Raw genomic sequence first — 20,650 nt, forward strand, 5'->3', positions numbered from 1 at the left:
TGCAAATGAGCAAAATAAATAACAATATAGGGATGAGGTAGTTGGGTGGGCTAATTTCAGATGGGCTGTGTACAGGTGCAGTGATCGGTAAGGTGCTCTGACAACTGATGCTTAAAGTTATTGAGGGAGATAATAGTCTCCAGCTTCAGAGATTTTTGCAATTCGTTCCAGTCATTGGCAGCAGAGAACTGGAAGGAATGGCGGCCAAAGGAGGTGTTGGCTTTGGGAATGACCAGTGAGATATACCTGCTGGAGCGCAGACTACGGGTGGGTGCTGCTATGGTGACCAATGAGCTAAGATAAGGCGGGGATTTGCCTAGCAGTGATTTATAGATGGCCTGGAGCCAGTGGGTTTGACGACGAACATGTAGTGAGGACCAGCCAACAAGAGCGTACAGGTCACAGTGGTGGGTAGTGTATGGGGCTTTGGAGACAAAACGGATGGCACTGTGATAGACTACATCCAATTTGCTGAGTAGAGTGTTGGAGGCTATTTTGTAAATGACATCGCCGAAGTCAAGGATCGGTAGGATAGTCAGTTTTACGAGGGCATGTTTGGCAGCATGAGTGAAGGAGGCTTTGTTGCGAAATAGGAAGCCGATTCTAGATTTAACTTTGGATTGGAGATTCTTTATGTGAGTCTGGAAGTTGAGTTTACAGTCTAACCAGACACCTAGGTATTTGTAGTTGTCCACATACTCTAGGTCAGACCCGTCGAGTGGTGATTCTAGTCGGGTGGGCGGGTGCCAGCAGCGTTCGATTGAAAAGCATGCATTTAGTTTTACTAGTGTTTAAGAGCAGTTGGAGGCTACTGAAGGATTGTTGTATGGCATTGAAGCTCGTTTGGAGGTTTGTTAACACAGTGTCCAATGAAGGGCCAGATGTATACAAAATGGTGTCGTCTGCGTAGAGGTGGATCTGAGAGTCACCAGCAGCAAGAGCGACATCATTGATATACACGGAGAAAAGTGTCGGCCCAAGAATTGAACCCTGTGGCACCCCCATAGAGACTGCCATAGGTCCAGACAACAGGCCCTCCGATTTGACACACTGAACTCTATCTGAGAAGTAGTTGGTGAACCAGGCGAGGCAGTCATTTGAGAAACCAAGGCTATTTAGTCTGCCAATAAGAATGCGGTGGTTGACAGAGTCGAAAGCCTTGGCCAGGTCGATGAAGACGGCTGCACAGTACTGTCTATTATCAATCGCGGTTATAATATCGTTTAGGACCTTGAGCGTGGCTGAAGTGCACCCGTGACCAGCTCGGAAACCGGATTGCATAGCGGAGAAGGTACGGTGGTATTCGAAATGGTCAATTATCTGTTTGTTAACTTGGCTTTCGAATACTTTCGAAAGGCAGGGCAGGATGGATATAGGTCTGTAGCAATTTGGATATAGACCTGGACTAAAGCATCCGCCAACTCCTGGACAGTCTGTGGTGCAACGTGGCGTTGGTGGATGGAGCGAGACATGATGTCCCAGATGTGCTCAATTGGATTCAGGTCTGGGGAACGGGCGGGCCAGTCCATAGCATCAATGCCTTCCTCTTGCAGGAACTGCTGACACACTCCAGCCACATGAGGTCTAGCATTGTCTTGCATTAGGAGGAACCCAGGGCCAACCGCACCAGCATATGGTCTCACAAGGGCTCTGAGGATCTCATCTCGGTACCTAATGGCAGTCAGGCTACCTCTGGCGAGCACATGGAGGGCTGTGCAGCCCCCCAAAGAAATGCCACCCCACACCATGACTGACCCACCGCCAAACCGGTCATGCTGGAGGATGTTGCAGGCAGCAGAACGTTCTCCACGGCGTCTCCAGACTCTGTCACGTCTGTCACATGTGCTCAGTGTGAACCTGCTTTCATCTGTGAAGAGCACAGGGCGCCAGTGGCGAATTTGCCAATCTTGGTGTTCTCTGGCAAATGCCAAATGTCCTGCACGGTGTTGGGCTGTAAGCACAACCCCCACTTGTGGACGTCGGGCCCTCATACCACCCTCATGGAGTCTGTTTCTGACCGTTTGAGCAGACACATGCACATTTGTGGCCTGCTGGAGGTCATTTTGCAGGGCTCTGGCAGTGCTCCTCCTTGCACAAAAAGCGGAGGTAGCAGTCCTGCTGCTGGGTTGTTGCCCTCCTACGGCCTCCTCCACGTCTCCTGATGTACTGGCCTGTCTCCTGGTAGCGCCTCCATGCTCTGGACACTACGCTGACAGACACAGCAAACCTTCTTGCCACAGCTCGCATTGATGTGCCATCCTGGATGAGCTGCACTACCTGAGCCACTTGTGTGGGTTGTAGACTCCGTCTCATGCTACCACTAGAGTGAAAGCACCGCCAGCATTCATAAGTGACCAAAACATCAGCCAGGAAGCATAGGAACTGAGAAGTGGTCTGTGGTCACCACTTGCAAAACCAGTCCTTTATTGGGGGTGTCTTGCTAATTGCCTATAATTTCCACCTGTTGTCTATTCCATTTGCACAACAGCATGTGACATTTATTGTCAATCAGTGTTGCTTCCTAAGTGGACAGTTTGATTTCACAGAAGTGTGATTGACTTGGAGTTACATTGTGTTGTTTAAGTGTTCCCTTAATTTTTTTGAGCAGTATATATATATATATATATACTTTTTTTTTGTGGGGGGGTAGATCAGTTTTAATATTGCAGATAGATTGTAACTTCTATCAATTTAATTGTCTGCATCATTTCCAATCCCCCATATGTTTTTTTCTCTGAAATATCTATACACTACCGTTCAAAAGTTTGGGGTCACTTAGAAATGTCTTTGTTTTCGAAAGAAAAGCAATTTTTCTGTCCATTAAAATAACATCAAATTGATCAGAAATACAGTGTAGACATTGTTAATATTGTAAATGGCTATTGTAGCTGGAAACGGCTGATTTTTTAAAATGGAATATCTACATAGGCGTACAGAGGCCCATTATCAGCAACCATCAGTCCTGTGTTCCAATGGCACATTGTGTTAGCTAATCCAAGTTTATCATTTTAAAAGGCAATTTTATCGTTAGAAAACACTTCTGCAATTATGTTAGCACAGCTGAAAACTGTTGTGCTGATTAAAGAAGCAATAAAACTGGCCTTCTTGAGACTAGTTGAGTATCTGGAGCATCAGCAATTGTGGGTTCGATTACAGGCTCAAAATGGCCAGAAACAAAGAACTTTCTTCTGAAACTCATCAGTCTATTCTTGTTCTGAGAAATGAAGGCAATTCCATGCGAGAAATTGCCAAGAAACTGAAGATCTCGTACAACGCTGTGTACTACTCCCTTCACAGAACAGCGCAAACTGGCTCTAACCAGAATAGAAAGAGGAGTGGGAGGCCCCGGTGCACAACTGAGCAAGAGGACAAATACATGAGTGTCTAGTTTGAGAAACAGACGCCTCACAGGTCCTCAACTGGCAGCTTCATTAAATAGTATCCGCAAAACACCAGTCTCAATGTCAACAGTGAAGAGGCGACTCCGGGATGCTGACCTTCAAGGCAGAATTGCAAAAAAAAGCCATATCTCAGATTTGCCAATAAAAAGAAAAGAGTAAGATGGGCAAAAGAACACAGACACTGGACAGGGGAAGATTGGAAAAAAAGTGATATGGACAAATGAATCAAAGTTTGAGGTGTTTGGATCACAAAGAAGAATATTTGTGAGACGCAGACCAAATGAAAAGAAACTGGAGGAGTGCTTGATGCCATCTGTCAAGAATGGTGGAGGCAATGTGATGGTCTGGGGGTGCTTTGGTGGTGATAAAGTGGGAGATTTGTACAGGGTAAAAGGGATCTTGAAGAAGGAAGGCTATCACTCCATTTTGCAACGCCATGCCATACCCTGTGGACGGCGCTTGATTGGAGCCAAATTTCCTCCTACAACAGAACAATGACCCAAAGCACAGCTCCAGCCTATGCAATAACTATTTAGGGAAGAAGCAGTCAGCTGGTATTCTGTCTATAATGGAGTGGCCAGCACAGTCACCAGATCTCAACCCTATTGAGCTGTTGTGGGAGCAGGTTGACCGTATGGTACGTAAGAAGTGCCCATCAAGCCAATCCAACTTGTGGGAGGTGCTTCAGGAAGCATGGGGTGAAATCTCTTTAGTTTACCTCAACAAATTGACAACTAGAATGCCAAAGGTCTGCAAGGCTGTAATTGCTGCAAATGGAGGATTCTTTGACGAAAGCAAAGTTTGAAGGACACAATTATTATTTCTATTAAAAATCATTATTTCTAACCTTGTCAATGACTGCATTTCCTATGCATTTTGCTATATTTCCTATTCAAACTCATTTCATGTATGTTTTCATGGAAAACAAGGACATTTCTAAGTGACCCCAAACTTTTGAATGGTAGTGTGTATATATACACATACACATACATACATATAAATACATATACATACATATATAAATATATATATTTTTTAATATATTTCCCTTTATTACTTTCCAACCCCACCACCCTTTCCCTAATTGGAGTAAACTAGTGAACAACAACGCTTAGGCCTCTACTTCCAGCCTATATATACTATATACATTTCATGGACACAGTCAATTCCACAGTAATTATATTTTGTTTGTTTTTACTCCTGAACTTCCTCTACCCTCAACCTCGCCGATAATTTTCATGATTGTGCTCTTTCACAAAAGCTCTCAACCTATAACCTATATACTTATTTTGGACACAGTATGCATTACATTAATTATCTTGTTGTTATTAGTTGTTTTTAGTTGTTATTAGTCCCGTCCTTCAGCTCCATTCAACACCTCCCATCTATCTCTTAATAACATCCATATTGGATTTCTATTTGCCATATATTTTTCAACTGTACTGTGATGTTTCACAAAAGTTCTGAACCCTTATATTCTCATTGTTTCTACAGATTTTAAATTGAAAATAAACATTTTTGCTAAAAGTATTATTATATTATTGATCGATTGACTATGACTTTTCAGATCACCCAGTAGTGCTATCTTGCAGGGTTTGCTCCAGGTAAATATTGCAATCCTTCAGCCATTCCTGGACCTGTGACCAAAAACAAGCTACAAATGGACAGAATTTTGTATAATAATTTAAATGGAAAAAAATTTAGTTTTGAATCCGGCGTCGTTTTGCGTATCAGTTCATAAACACTATGCCATGGAATTGGTACGTCAAAAATCTCTTCCCAACTGTTTTGCAATCTATATGGGATGGCTGTCAACCCATTGGTCCTTAAATGAAACTGGTATACTTTTTTATTTATCACAGACAAGTTCCTTACTTTTTCCCCCTTCCACTTTCCTCTTCCATCTTTGCGGTAATGCTGCAATTATTTGGTTGTAATTTTGGGTAGACATTTCCATATGTGTTTGTTAGCTGCATGTGTGACAACTCCACCAGTCCTATTTATGATATCATTTACGAAGATTATACCTTGTTTAAATTTTTTTCAAAATATCATGTTTTTTTTAATCAATTAGTATATTTGAGTTTAACCACAATATTTGTTGCATTATTTGTTCTGGCGTTTCTGGAGGATTACATTTAAATTGCAACCAACTTTCTATAGCTTGTTTTAGAAATAGTGATATTTGGGGGATTATTTCCTTTTCAAATAACAGAAAGTGAGAGGTTGTAATCTGAATAAAGGGAAAAAGGCCATTCTTGAACACGGGGAGAGACAATCTTACTAATTTGCTAGAGAACCAGTTCGGATTTAAGTATAACTTTTGTATGACTGAAGCTTTTAGTGATAGGTCTAATGCTTTAATATTTAATCATTTCTGTCCTCCGAATTCATATTCAGTATATAAATAGGCCCGTTTAATTTTGTCTGGCTTGCCGTTCCAAATAAAACAGAGCTTTTTTTTCTCATATAATTTAAAAAAACTGTTCGCTAGGCGTAGGCAAGACCATAAGAAAATAGGTAAACTGGGATAATACTAAAGTGTTAATCAGGGTGATTTTTCCACAAATAGACAGGTATTTACCTTTCCATGGTAGCAAGAACTTATCTATTTTTGCTAACTTTCTATTAAAATGTATTGGAGTGAGATCATTAATTTCATTTGGGATATGTATTCCGAGTATATCCACATCACCATCAGAACATTCTAATGGTAAACTACATGGTAATGTAAATTTTTTATTTTTTAGTGATCCAATACGTAATATAGTACATTTATCATAATTTGGTTGTAATGTATCTAGATCCTCTATGAGGCTGGGGAGGGATTCAAGTTGTGGATTTAAAAGAAAACATTAATCATCAGCGTACAATGACACCTTTGTTTTTAAGCCCTGGATTTCTAATATTTTGATATTATTGTTGGTTCTGATTTTAATAGCTAACATTTCGATTGCCATAATAAATAGATATGCCGATAGTGGACAACCTTGTTTTACTCCTCTTGACCGTTTAAAACTTTCGGAGAAAAAGCCATTATTTACTATTTTACACCTAGGGTTACTATACATGCTTTTAACCCATTTTATAAGAGATTCTCCAAAATTGAAATGCTCCAGGCATTTATATATAAACTCCAGTCGTACTTTATCAAATGCCTTTTCAAAGTCTGCTATGAATAGCAGGCCTGAATTTCCCATATTTTTGATAGTGTTCTATTGTTTCCAGTACTTGCCTCAAAGTATTGCCATACAGGACTTCGCTGCTGTCTTTTCCCTGTCTCACTCGCTGCCATTTAAAAAAAACTGTTAACGAGGATGATGAACGGATCACTCTGTATCCGTGGCAAATTATTCGAAAGATGCATATGTCCTCCTACTAACGTTCAGCATTGTTGCGTTAGGTATTTGTTTCATGTTTATTTTTCCCTTTATGATGATGATTGGGGCCTGTTAGTGGTAGTTTTGTGATAACTGCACTGTGATTTGAACTTTGTAAAATATATACGTTTTTCAGTTAGGGATTTTTTTCTAAACGTTAACGATCCCAATTTGTTTAAACGTCACACCCCTAATAATGTACAGTGCCTTCGGAAAGTAAACAGACCCCTTGACTTTTCCAAGTTTTGTTACGTTACAGCCTTATTCTAAAATGGATTAAAAAAACGTAAAAATCTTCAGCAATCTATACACAATACCCCATAATGACAAAGCAAAAACAGGTTGTTAGAAATGTTTGCAAATTTATACAAACTATAAAACAGAAATACCTTATTTACATAAGTATTCAGACCCTTTGCTATGAGACTCGAAGTTGAGCTCAGGTGCATACTGTTTCCATTGATCATCCTTGAGATGTTTCTACAACTTGATTGGAGTCCACCTGTGGTAAATTCAATTGATTGGACATGATTTGGAAGGGCAAACACCTGTCTGTATAAGGTCCCACAGTTGACAGTGCATGTCAGAAAAAAAATCCAAGCCATGAGGTCGAAGGAATTGTCCGTAGAGCTCAGAGACAGGATTGTGTCGAGGCACAGATCTGGGGAAGGGTACTAAAACATTTCTGCAGCATTGAAGGTCCCCAAGAACACAGTGGCCTCCATCATTCTTAAATGGAAGAAGTTTGGAACCACCAAGACACTTCCTAGAGTTGGCCGCCCGGCCAAACAGAGCAATCGGGGGAGAAGGGCCTTGGTCAGGGAGGTGACCAAAAACTCGACGGTCACTCTGACAGAGCTCTAGAGTTCCTCTGTGGTGATGGGAGAACCTTCCAGAATGACAACCATTTCTGCAGCACTCCACCAATCAGGCCTTTATGGTAGAGGGGCCAGACTGAAGCCACTCCTCAGTAAAAGGCACATGACAGCCCGCTTGGAGTTAGCCAAAATGCACCTAAAGGACTTAGACCATGAGAAACAAGATTCTCTGGTCTGATGAAACCAAGATTGAACTCTTTGGCCTGAATGCCAAGCGTCATGTCTGGAGGAAACCTGGCACCATCCCTACGGTGAAGCATGGTGGTGGCAGCATCATGCTGTGGGGATGTTTTTCAGCGGCAGGGACTGGGAGGCGAGTCAGGATCGAGGGAAAAATGAACGGATCGAAGTACAGAGAGATCCATGATGAAAACCTGCTCCAGAGCGCTCAGGACCTCAGACTGGGGTGAAGGTTCACCTTCCAACAGGATAACGACCCTAAGCACACAGCCAAGACAACGCAGGAGTGGCTGCCAAAGGTGCTTCAACAAAGTACTGAGTAAAGTGTCAGAATACTCAGGTAAATGTGATATGTTTTTATTTTTTTATTTTAGGAATATGCAAAAATGTCTAAAAACCTGTTTTTGCTTTGTCATTACGGGGTATTGTGTGTATATTGATGAGGGAAAAAACAATTTAATCCATTTTAGAATAATGCTGTAACGTAACAATGTGGAAAAAGTCAAGTGGTCTGAATACTTTCCGAATGCACTGTATATCTCTACCATCATGTAAACTAGTACTTCTGACAACATGTGAAACATTTTTCGAAGCTGAATGGAGTAAATGAGTGTTCAAACCTTAGCTTGCTCTAGGCTAAGTCGGAAAGAGACGTTGATTTAGGTTAGGCCAGCTACTTGAGTGGTATGCTACACAGCAGGATTAAGGATTTAGGCAGCTAACTAGCATAAATATTCTGATATAATTGTTTATTTTTTTAAACGATAAGCTTGAAATGGGCATGGTCCAATTGATTCCGCAAATGAAAACACATATCTAAGTTTAGCTTTAGCTTTTTAATATTCCAGAAAATCTATGGTTATTTCTGGTCAAAGTCATCTGGCTAACTCGTTGAATCCGCTTTGTAGTATATCCCTCTGCAGTACTGGCCATGTCTGCACACACACACTCACTCACATTATTCCTGTCTCTGTCCCTGCTTAGTGTTGCATAATGTTAATTTAAACATATTGTGAAAAAACAACACTCTTCACATACTTTTCCCTCTCTCTGTACAATACATTCAGTACAGTCAGCCCTAACCTTGAATCATCACTATCGGTTCACTTTCATGCTTTTGATGGAAGGAAAGAATGTCATGTGGGAGGTTTTTAGTTTCGACCCTACTCCGTTTTTCACCACTCATTAAATAAGAGTGATGGCTTCCACAGATGCACAGAGTCTTTCCAGGTACAATATCTAACCCAGAGCCCCAACCAACCCCTCCAATATGGCAACAATTACCCAGCAGGCCACACTGATCGGCCCTTTGGTGAGGCCCTCTCTACTAACTCTCTCCCACACACACACACTTTTGTACACGTGCAAGAACGAGGGCATATACACGCACTTTCATTCACACATGCCACTTAATCACGGCAGGACAACGACAACAAACAGTTGAAGAGTGTGTGTGTGTGTGTGTGTGTGTGTGTGTGTGTGTGTGTGTGTGTGTGTGTGTGTGTGTGTGTGTGTGTGTGTGTGTGTGTGTGTGTGTGTGTGTGTGTGTGTGTGTGTGTGTGTGTGTGTGTGTGTGTGTGTGTGTGTGTGTGTGTGTGTGTGTGTGTGTGTGTGTGTGTGTGTGTGTGTGTGTGTCAGGGTTTCCATTAGGAAATTGTGGAGCCGGACAACATGACCGGGAAGATTTTAATTCACCGTCCGTTTGAGAAATGTACTGGACCCATATGCATTGGGTGCATAACCTATTAGGGTGTCCACCCTCAGTGCTCAGAATGACACAAATCACATTTAGATTATGGTAATGCATCTTAACAGAATATGCAACTCATGTAATGAAGAAGCCAATAGAACGTCATTTTCAAACATTTGCCAAAAGGCAATTTGCAGAAAAACACCATTCTAAACAGCGCACCTTGGAAAACACCATTCTAAACAGCACACCTGATAGCAGTTCCATATGTGACAGAGATGGAAAAACATTTGGATATATTTATATAATTACTCCTGTTTATACAGAAATAAATTAAATCATTCAAAATACTTCACCAGAAGGCATGACTTAGCCACAGAGGACTCGAGGATCATTAGCTTCTTTAAAAAAATTGCTGTGGATTGTTTCAAATCACAAGCTGTCAGTGAAAAGCATCTAAAATATGTTTGAAGAGAATGTGTCTTGAGTATATTTTAAAATGTTGAGAAAAGAAGAAGGGGAGGGGTGTGTGGCGACGGTATGAAGTGCATTCGGAAAGTATTCAGACCTCTTGACTTTTTCCACATTTTGTTATGGTAAAGCCTTATTCTAAAATGGATTAAATCGTTTTTTCCCCCTATAAATATACACACAATACCCCATATTGACAAAGCAAAAATAGGTGTTAGACATTTCTGCAGATTTATTGCAACAAAAAAAAACTGAAATATCACGTACATAAGTATTCAGACCCTTTACTCAGTACTTTGTTGAAGCACCTTTGGCAGCGATTACAGCCTCAAGTCTTCTTAGGTATGACGCTACAAGCTTGGCACACCTGTATTTGGGGAGTTTCTCCCATTCTTCTCTGCAGACCCTCTCAATCTCTGTTAGGTTGGATGGGGAGCGTCGCTGCACAACTATGTTCAGATCTCTCCAGAGATGTTCGATTCGGTTCAAGGCCAGGCTCTGGCTGGGCCACTCAAGGACATTCAGAGACTTGTCCCAAAGCCACTACTGCGTTGTCTTGGCTGTGTGCTTAGGGTCGTTGTCCTGTTGGAGGTTTTCATCAAGGATCTCTCTGTACTTTGCGCCATTCATCTTTCCCTCGATCCTGACTAGTCTCACAGTCCCTGTCGCTGAATAATATCCCCGCAGCATGATGCTGCCACCACCATGCTTCACAGTAGGGATGGTGCCAGGTTTCCTCCAGACGTGACGTTTGGCATTCAGGCCAAAGTGTTCAATCTTGGGTTCATCAGACCAGAGAATCTTGTTTCTTGTGGTCTGAGAGTCTTTAGGTGCCTTTTGGCAAACTCCAAGCGTGCTGTCATGTGCCTTTTACTGAGGAGTGGCTTCGTCTGGCCACTCTACCATAAAGGCCTGATTGTTGGAGTGCTGCAGAGATGGTTGTCCTTCTGGAAGGTTCTCCCATCTCCACAGAGGAACTCTGGACCTCTGTCAGAGTGACCATCGGGTTCTTGGTCACCTCCCTGACCAAGGCCCTTCTCCCCCGATTGCTCTGTTTGGCCGGGCGGCCAGCTCTAAGAAGAGTCTTGGAGGTTCCAAACTTCTTCCATTTAAGAATGATGGAGGCCACTGTGTTCTTGGGGACCTTCAATGCTGCAGACATGTTTTGGTACCCTTCCCCAGATCTGTGCCTCGACACAATCCTGTCTCAGAGCTCTACGGACAATTCCTTCGACCTCATGGCTTGGTTTTTTCTCTGACATGCAGTATCAACTGTGGGACCTTATATAGACAGGTGAGTGCCTTTCCAAATCATGTCCAATCAATTGAATTTACCACAGGTGGACTCCAATCAAGTTGTACAAACATCTCAAGGGTGATCAATGGAAACAGGATGCACCTGAGCTAAATTTCGAGTCGCCTAGCAAAGGGTCTGAATACTTATGTAAATAAGGTATTTCTGTTTTTATTTTTATACATTTGCAAAAATTTATGAAAACCTGTTTATGTTTTGTCATTATGGGGTACTGTGTGTAGAATGATGAAGAAAAAAAAGGATTTAATCCATTTTAAAATAAGGCTGTAATTTAACAAAATGTGGAAAAAGTCAAGGGGTTGAATACTTTCCGAATGTACTGTAGGCAAGTCTCTCTCCAGAATGGCTCAGCTGTCTCCTGCCAATTCTTGCGCATTCATTGTTCCCTTGTGTGAATTGTTTGCCCTTTTGATTATTTTTTAAATCAGTTCCCCATTACATATGTCACCAGTAGTAAATGTACCGTTAATCCCTGTCATTTGGTTACATGAATTTATTTTTATGCATGTATTAATTACAGTCATTTACCGTTCTCATTCTCAGAGTGGAAACGTTGTTTGCAGAGTAACCATCATTTACGAAGTTTGTAAATTTGTTCATTGTCTTTTGTTTGGAGTGCTCCATGTGAACAATGAGCATGTGTCTGGTTTCTCTGTCCTGATAATGTTGAGTGAGCTCGCGCGCCTGAGCAGGCATGGCCTGCTGCGCGGAAATGTTGAAAAGTGTTTGTTTTTTTACATCCGTTGTGAATGATAATATATTAAAACTATAATTCCTCACAGTAAACTGTTGCGCATTTGAAAATCATAACTGGCACCCAGAACAGTAGAAATGGTAGGATAAATTGTAAGCTTCCCCAAACTTCAAACTCACGCACAGCCTATGAAGTCTTTATAAAATAATTGCCTCCATGTTTCTATGGTCGGATTTTGCCTATAGGCTACATTGAAGCAAAGTAAGACATGCCTCATAATATGTAATAAAACATTCAGGTTTCAAACAATTAAGTATGTTTTCAAAATGAATGCTGCCTCCAGCTCACATTGTAAAGTGGTGGGTGACGCGCTGATAGCCTGTTGCCTGCACTTGAATGGTGAATGAGAGGCGCGCTTCAATTACCAGTATTTTTTGTCGTGCACCAAAACCGTTTTTAACAAGCAATTGCATTTAGAATTGTTGCTCAATGAATGAATGGGCTTCTAAAAACCTGTTTTACTCCAGCAACAACCAGCTGAGGAGCTGCAGGAGAAATCCCACTCAAAATAGGCGCGTGTGATAATTTAATTCCATTAAATTATGCAAATTAACCTATAGACCGATAAGCATGACGGTCTAATGTATTTGCATCGACTGGTATTTCCATCAATGAATAAAAAGCATTATTTTGCAATGGGATTTATTTTCTCCCGGTCATTTTGGCCGGCAACAGTTTTATTAACGGAAACCATGGAGTGTGTGTGTGTGTGTGCGTGTGTGCGCACATGCACATTTGAGCGTGCGTTCAGTGACTGTGTTTCTGTAACATAGCCTTGCTAAAGGTTGTCCACATCTCAACACATCTGATCTGATACACACACACTCCTGCCAGACAAAGACATATTGTTCCTACAGGCAGTCCTACCCTTACTGCAGCCTCAGGAAGTTGATGACTACTGATCCTAGATCCTCTCTCCTCCTTTTTTCCACCCTTCGGTCACTGTAGATAGAGAGCTGCTCCAAAAGTGTCAACCACTTGTTGAAGGACACAGTGGCATACCTGGCTCTTTTCCCCGCCTCTCACTTACTTTGAGTGACAGCTAAGCTGTCCGTACCTGGCCCTCCTCCCCACCTCTCCCTTTGATTGACAGCTGAGATGACCAAACTTGGCCTTCTTCCCTGCCTTTCCCTTTGAGTGACATCTGAGCTGTCCATTCCTGGCTCTCCACCCTGCCTTTCCCTTTGATTGACAGCTGAGCTGACCATACCTTGAATCTGTCATTGACATCAGTGTATAATGTAAAATTGTGACGTTGTGGCCACAGTGACAGTCAGTCATGTGTTTAGCATAGTGGCGCGCTAATTGCATGTTTAATGATCGCTCGGTGTGTGTGAACTGGGTCATGACTGGAAAAGCAATCAAATTGGGGGAGGGGTCAATGCGTGTGTGTGCATGCCTGCATGTGTGTGTGCATTATATAATGGTGTGTGTGTGTGGGGGGGGATGCACAATGTAAATTTAATCAGTTGGAGGTCGTATATAGGTGGCCGGATATCCTGTGGTTCCCCAGGGGGACCGACACCCTCTAAACCCCCATCAGGGTGGTCCTTCAATGGTCTAGAGGGGGATGCTTGCCCCCTCCCCCTGGATGTCACCACAGATACACTCTTAGAGCAGAATCTGAAATAGGGAGGTGTGCGCGTAACTTTACCTTTCACAGAAATGCTCATGCATTGATAACAGTCGTGAAAACGTGTCACATGCATGTATCTCAAGTTAGGATGTGGCAATGTTAGTTCACAGTTCACATGAATGGATGTCACAGATGACCACGTAGTCTCACTACCCATGTATCAGCTTCAACATTCTCCTCTGTTCTCATCCTCTGTGTTGTTTTTCAGACTGCAACTTGGCCTGTTAGAGGTGCTATTAAAACCATCAACGCTTGGTTCTCACTCAACCAAATCTCCACAGACGAAAAAACACTGTGAGGTGAAGTTCATCTGAAGTTTTTATATTCACACACACATGCAGTCCATGGTGTGATTTGGTTCCATTCAGCCAGTGTATTTTCTCCAGCGTGCCTAGCCAGGCAGTGGTACAGTAGAGCTATAACCCCTGGAGTTACAGCCCTGTAAAGTAGCCTTTAAATGTGGTGTAAAAACACCCTCTCAAATCTATGGGCCAAACCCAGTTATTCTTCATGGCTAGCCCTTATCAGGACCACAGACCAGGGCAGTGTTCATTAGGGAACGGTGTAGCAGAATAGTTTGCGACATAAATAAAAAAATAAAAAAAAGCGTTTCTTATTGGACATAGTCCCGTCTTGATTGAAGTAGTTGTTCTCTGCTCGTCTTGTCATGCAGGGCTCTCTTGCAGAATAGACAGTTGTTTCAATGGGACTCCCTGCCTAAATAAAGGTTAAATACAATTAAAATAGCCATGTGATGCTACTGCGACCTACAAAACAAGTGGATAAGATGTTACTGAAAGAGAGACATGCGTCTGGGTTAGTGTTACCAGACCCTCATCAGTACAAAAAGCAGAGGTGGAGCCATCACTGCAAAGCACCAGCCAGCAAGCCTCACACCCAGATAAACTAATTATAATAATGTATTCAACTTCTACAGGCAATACTATAAAGATGTATTGTATATCACCTGTACAAAGCTGCTGTGATGGATCCAAGTTAGTTTCACAGGTGAATGAGATTTCAAGTGAAAAGGCGAGATGGCGTTGAGTTAGATGTGTTATTATTCTTCTGAGTGGTTTACAAAGCCGTTGTCACAGGATGATTAATATACTGTAATCCTAAAAACATGTTGAAGGGATAAATATTATCTCCGGAGCCCAGGAGGAGGTATTGGGAACAATCCCTGTTTCCCACAGGGAAAACTCCCATGGAAGGGAAATGGTACTATAGTCTCTCTCTTTCTCCCCCCATCTTCAGTGGAGTACATGTCAGGGAGGCATGTTTGCTCTACAACATGTATTTCTGAACATGGCCAACAATGTCGTGCCCTGAACATGGCCAGCAATTTCATGCCCTGATGAACATTGTGCCACTGCTCTACCAAGGACTGAACATGGCCAACAAGCTTGTGTCCTACTTACAGCAGCTTTTTGTTCAACTCATTTGTTTTGATTCAAAATCTGTCTTCACTGGGTTTGAATCCAGTTTGATGATTGAGTGGATTAAGACTGGATGGATCCAGGCTAGAAACAGGTTTTGGGTTGAGCTCGATGATATCTGGTTGACGTATTGAGACGGGCCATACCAACTCCAGCCCATCCATCTCAGAGTGGGGGTGTTGACTTGTTTAAGGTGTTAAAAGGAGTTGACTTCCCCTGACTTCTAACCCCTGACTCCTGAGGAAAGGTGGGGTCCAGAGTTAGAGTGATGTTAGACGTCCCATCATCTCTTTAGGACATTGAACCGTACATTCGATTGGAGAAGGTTGGTCTCTGATGTGATTAACTCAAACTCTCCTTGCCTCATTCTGTCGCTACCTTGCATTTGTCTCTACATTGCATGGCTTAGATACAGAACCCAGAGTGGTATAAAGCTGTTGATCTTTCCATGGCTGTGTGTAAGTTTCCACCGTAGAGATTTATAGAGATCTCTAAATGGATATAACCCGTTTTTGCATGGACATTGCTATAAAGAGCTTCCACCATTTTAAGATGGAGATAGCCCGTGCTATCACAGACACCAGTGTGGCACAGATACAAAGATCAGATCTCTATCTATCTCTATGGTGTCCACTGAAGTAGTCCTGGTTCTGGTCATTGGCCTGTAGAGGATATGAGACACGTAGTGAGTGGTCTATCTCTATCTCTGGGTCCGTTTCACTCCGTTTGAACATGTGGCCCCAACATGGCCCATGAATCACTGGATGAAGAAGGAATCGGACAATTACACTCTTCCTTGAAGTTCGCGCCCAGCTTCCTATTCTACTACTACTCAGAGACGTGTGTTTCAAGTTTTATTAGTCGTATGTACAGGATACACATGGTATACATCGTCCAACGAAATGCTTACGTGGGTGTGTTCTGACCATCTCTGCTTGTCAGAAGCCCTTGAACTGAAGCCGGTGTGGAAACCTCCAAAGCGCTGTGGGTGTTTCTACTTATCCCTCCTTCTCCTCCCCCTCTTCTCTCCTTCTCCCCCCATTCACAGATGAGAAGGAAGTGAGGAGAAACTTTCATCTGCAAGGGAAACAGCCCCCACATCTGGAAGCTCTTTCACCCCTCCACCCCCCTCAATCTCTCTCCTTTTCCCCCTCCACCCCTCCCCCTTCTCCACCTTCCTTCATCTCTCCACCCCCCATCGCTCACTCCAGGTCCTCTTGCCCTGTGTCTGGAAGGAGTTAAGTGTGTATGTGTATGTGTGTGTGCCTGTGCCACTGCGTACATGTGTTTGTGCGAGAGTCTGTGTCTGTGTGTGTGTGTGTGTGTGTTTTGTGTCAGTGTGTGTGTGTGTGTATTGTGAAACTAGCTGTTGAAAGGGTACCCCAGAAAGATTTACTTTGGAGAGCCCTGCACCCCATCCCCTGGAGAGAGAACACTCTGACTGAAGAGCTTGAAGTCAGCAGCCACTCCACACACACATACACACACACACACACACACACACACACACTGCTCCCCCTGTAAGGCCTTATTGCTTTCAGATGGCCAGCCCTGCTCTGGGTCTTAATACATTTGTTCTCCTCACAGTTTATGTAGCTGATCACAACTCTGGAGGGAAAAGGCTGGGTTCATTAGGGAAATGGCTGGAGAACATGGCAATGAGTGTGTGCTTGTGTGAGGGTGAACATGAGTAAGAGAGAAATGTTGTTATTTCTCTCCCTTTCTCTCACCCCTCTCCTCCCTCCCTCTTGGTCTCTCTTCCCGCTCTCTCCTCTCTCTCCCCACCTCCTCCCTCTCGCTCTCTCTCCCTCCTTCCTCGCTCCCCTCTCCCCTCTCCCCCCTCCACACTCTCAGTAGTGGCAGTAGTCTTGTGTAATGGTGGTGCCAAGTGTCCAGTATCAGTTGAAACACAACACAGCTCTATTAGGAAGATGCGAGGCTAGCGACTCAGAACCAGAGCAAGCAGCCTGCTGCCATTTGTTTTCATCAAACTCATTATCGATTCGGGACAGCCCTAAGTGATTCTCTCTGCCCAGTGTGCAATCGTCTCTGGCATGTATGCGCTGACTGACCATGCAGGATGAATATACACAGTGATAATACTTTGCTGTCAGTCCTGCGCCGTCGGATATATACTTTCCCACAATGTGTGTGAGCAGCCGGAGGAGAGGGAGAGAGAGGGGGAAGGAGTCGAAAGGGTGGGAATATGTTTTCAAGGGGGTTGTGTGTATGCGTGTCTGGTGTGTGTAGCCTAAGTGTGTGTGTCTTGTATATGAGACCGGGAGAGAGACAGGGAGAGAGACAGGGAGAGAGACAGGGAGAGAGACAGGGAGAGAGACAGGGAGAGAGACAGGGAGAGAGACAGGGAGAGAGACAGGGAGAGAGACAGGGAGAGAGACAGGGAGAGAGACAGGGAGAGAGACAGGGAGAGAGACCGGGAGAGAGACAGGGAGAGAGACAGGGAGAGAGACAGGGAGAGAGACAGGGAGAGAGACCGAGAGAGAGACCGAGAGAGAGACAGGGAGAGAGACAGGGAGAGAGACAGGGAGAGAGACAGGGAGAGAGACCGGGAGAGAGACCGGGAGAGAGACGGGGAGAGAGACGGGGAGAGAGACCGAGACAGCGCACGCCAGGGCTGATGTGTGCCTCAGAGTAGTGACCGGGTCATGACTTGTGCTGTCTGCTCTATCTGTCACTGGCTGATTTCCACAGACACGGAGGAGAGGGGACCAAGCTACTCCCCTTACACAGCCAGTCAAGTCAACTTTCACATAGGTTATACACACGTGCAGACACAAACACAAACACAGTCCAATGATCCCCTGTCACGTTCCCACACTTCTCTTTTCCTATTTGTTCTCCTCTCGCTGTTTTTCTTCTTCTCCTGTTTCAGCAAAAAAGCCAGCATTCTGTAAACCAATCCTGACGTGTGTGTGTCACTCTAATGTATAGCTCTTATTTGGGATGATGTGCTCTAGTGTTTTGTTCAGCCTGGCACCCCAGGCAGGAATGTGCCACCGTAAAAGTGACTTGAAGGTCGTCACTTAGCGCATCTGGCCGATGGGGGGGCGGAGGGGCGACTGGCAGGGGGGAATTGTCAGGGAAGAGGAAATTCCTGGGCCTGAGTCCTTAGCATGCGCGGAATATTTGACAAGTGAGAACCGCGGCGTGCAGAAATGCAAGCTGACCCTCCGGAACGGTTCTGTCCGCCTCATAACCAATAAAGGAACAGGCGGAATTCTGCTCTCCCTCAATATTACTGCGAGGAGCTTAGTTAGAAAGTGTGTTGACCTCCCTTCAAAGGCTGATGTAGACGTGTACCAATGTGTATGTACAAGTTGTAATGTCTCAATTGGCTCGTAATGCTTTCAGCCCTTAAAGCACACACAGACCCTTTCACATACACACACATACGCTTGCGTACACCGACAGAGAGACAGACAACCTGCATCCCCAATGCTGTGTAGGAGTAGATGGAGATCTGCAGTATGTGCCTGGGGCATGAGGGTCTTGAGCTCTACCAGTCTGATAAAGACTACAGCTAGATGGTAACTGAGCGACAGACAGGGTAAACATCAGCTGTCTGTCTGTCTGTCTGGACAGAGGACAAACCACTGGAGGATGTTACTGTGTAAACTTAGAAAGAGCTTCAACCAACGTTGAGTAGGTTCAGGCTTTAGCTACTCATTTTTCAATTCTTCAAAATTCACCCCAACCTGTGTGTCTCTGTCTCTGTCTCTGTCTCTGCCTCTGTCTCTGTCTCTGTCTCTGTCTCTGTCTGTGTCTGTGTCCAGGTCTTGATCGCGTGCAGCAGTTGGCAGAGAACACTTTGTATTTCCGTCGGAGAATGACAGAGATGGGCTTTATCATCTACGGCAACAACGATTCGCCCGTAGTTCCCATGATGCTCTACATGCCGGCCAAGATAGGGTGAGTCAGCCCTGGCATCCATAGTTTCATCTATGAATATGAGTGGTTACCTTTCCCCAGCCCCATCCCTCAGCTTTATAGCAAACAAAGTGGCTTGAATGCAGTTCTGTTTTTCAAATTAGGCTCAAAACTTTAAATACATATTTGGTTGTGCACCTACTCGCAAAGTTGATGTTCGATGCCCGCTCTCTCTCACTACCTCTCTCGCTCTCTCGCTCTGTCTCTCTCTCTCTCTCTTTTTGTCCCTCTTTCTCTCTCTTTTTCCCTCTCTCTCTCTCTCTCTCTCTCTCTCTCTCTCTCTCGCTCTCTCTCTCTCGCTCTCTTTGTCCCTCTTTCTCTCTCTCTTTGTCCCTCTTTCTCTCTCCCTCTCTCTCTCTCTCTCTCTCTTTTTCCCTCTCCCTCCCTCTCTCTCTCTCTCTCTCTCTCTCTCGCTTTCTCTCTCTGCTCTCTCCCTCTCTCTCTCTCTCTCTCTCTCTCTCTCTCTCTCTCTCTCTCTCTCTCGCTCTCTTTGTCCCTCTTTCTCTCTCTCTCTCTCTCTCTCTCTCTCTCTCTCTCTCTCTCGCTTTTCTCCTCTCTCCTCTCTCTCTCTCTCTCTCTCTCTCTCTCTCTCTCTCTCTCTCTCTCTCTCTCTCTCTCTCTCTCTCTCTCTCTCTCTCTCTCTCTCTCTCTCTCTCTGTGTCTCTCTCTCTCTCTCTCAGGGCTTTTGGTAGAGAGATGCTGAAGAGGAACATCGGGGTGGTGGTGGTGGGCTTTCCAGCCACACCCATCATTGAGTCCAGAGCACGATTCTGTATCTCTGCCGCTCACACCAAAGACATGCTCGACACGGTAACTATCCCCCCATGCTTGGCACAAAATGGCGACCTTTTTCACACTAAAGACATAAAGAGCGCACACTCATGGTCCTATATCATTCCATTCTTTCTTCCATTCTATAGCTTCCACTTCCTAGTGCAGCGTTTCCCAAACTTGGGTACAGGACCCCATGTGGGGTCACCAGATTGAAAAATGGGGTGGATAGAGAAAATAAAACTTACCTTGGTATGTTACCCCCCATCCCCCTTAGTGGTGGGTGTATGTAAGTGTGACCTCCCCTCCCCTCATTGCTGGCATTAGATCAAACAGCCTCTCTTAATCTCTCTCTCTCCCCTAGGACTCCCCATTTAACTCTGCTGAAAAGCACACTCACTCTGCCTCCACCTCTTTTTTTTATCCTCCTTTAACTTCTTCTCTCTTTCACAAAGGCCTGTACCCCCTCTCTCCTCCCCCTAGAACCCAAACCGCCCTTTGATGTGATGTTATCATTTTTCACATTGAGTCACACATTTTTCACAAGTTCTTGTTCACGTCATGTATTTCATCATAGTTGTAACTAGACTCGTGCTTATGGAAAGCTCAGTCGGTGGTCTTGGGAGAGATCAAAAGTCGACCAGAGTGGGATTTGCCTCAGGAAGTGATTTGAATTTAAAATACAAAAATGTATATATATAAAATAAAATAAATGCTTCTACTTTTCGGTTCATTGAGAATTCACAGAAACCCTGGTGGAGGGAGTGATGGAGTGAGGGCTTCCACT

General features: G+C 43.9%; 1 protein-coding gene across 1 annotated transcript in view; it reads left to right on the top strand.

The window, feature by feature from the left end:
- The window catches only part of sptlc2a (serine palmitoyltransferase, long chain base subunit 2a), a 57,145-nt gene that overhangs the window by 33,761 nt on the left and 2,734 nt on the right, over positions 1-20,650 (top strand). Inside the window, exons 10-11 of the mRNA XM_041848298.2 lie at positions 18,939-19,074; positions 19,773-19,902. Of these exons, the coding sequence (XP_041704232.1) occupies positions 18,939-19,074; positions 19,773-19,902 (266 nt within the window). The remainder of the gene's footprint in view (positions 1-18,938; positions 19,075-19,772; positions 19,903-20,650) is intronic.

The sequence above is a fragment of the Coregonus clupeaformis genome, chromosome 34 (assembly GCF_020615455.1).
Source record: "Coregonus clupeaformis isolate EN_2021a chromosome 34, ASM2061545v1, whole genome shotgun sequence".
In the NCBI taxonomy this organism is placed as follows: domain Eukaryota; kingdom Metazoa; phylum Chordata; class Actinopteri; order Salmoniformes; family Salmonidae; genus Coregonus; species Coregonus clupeaformis.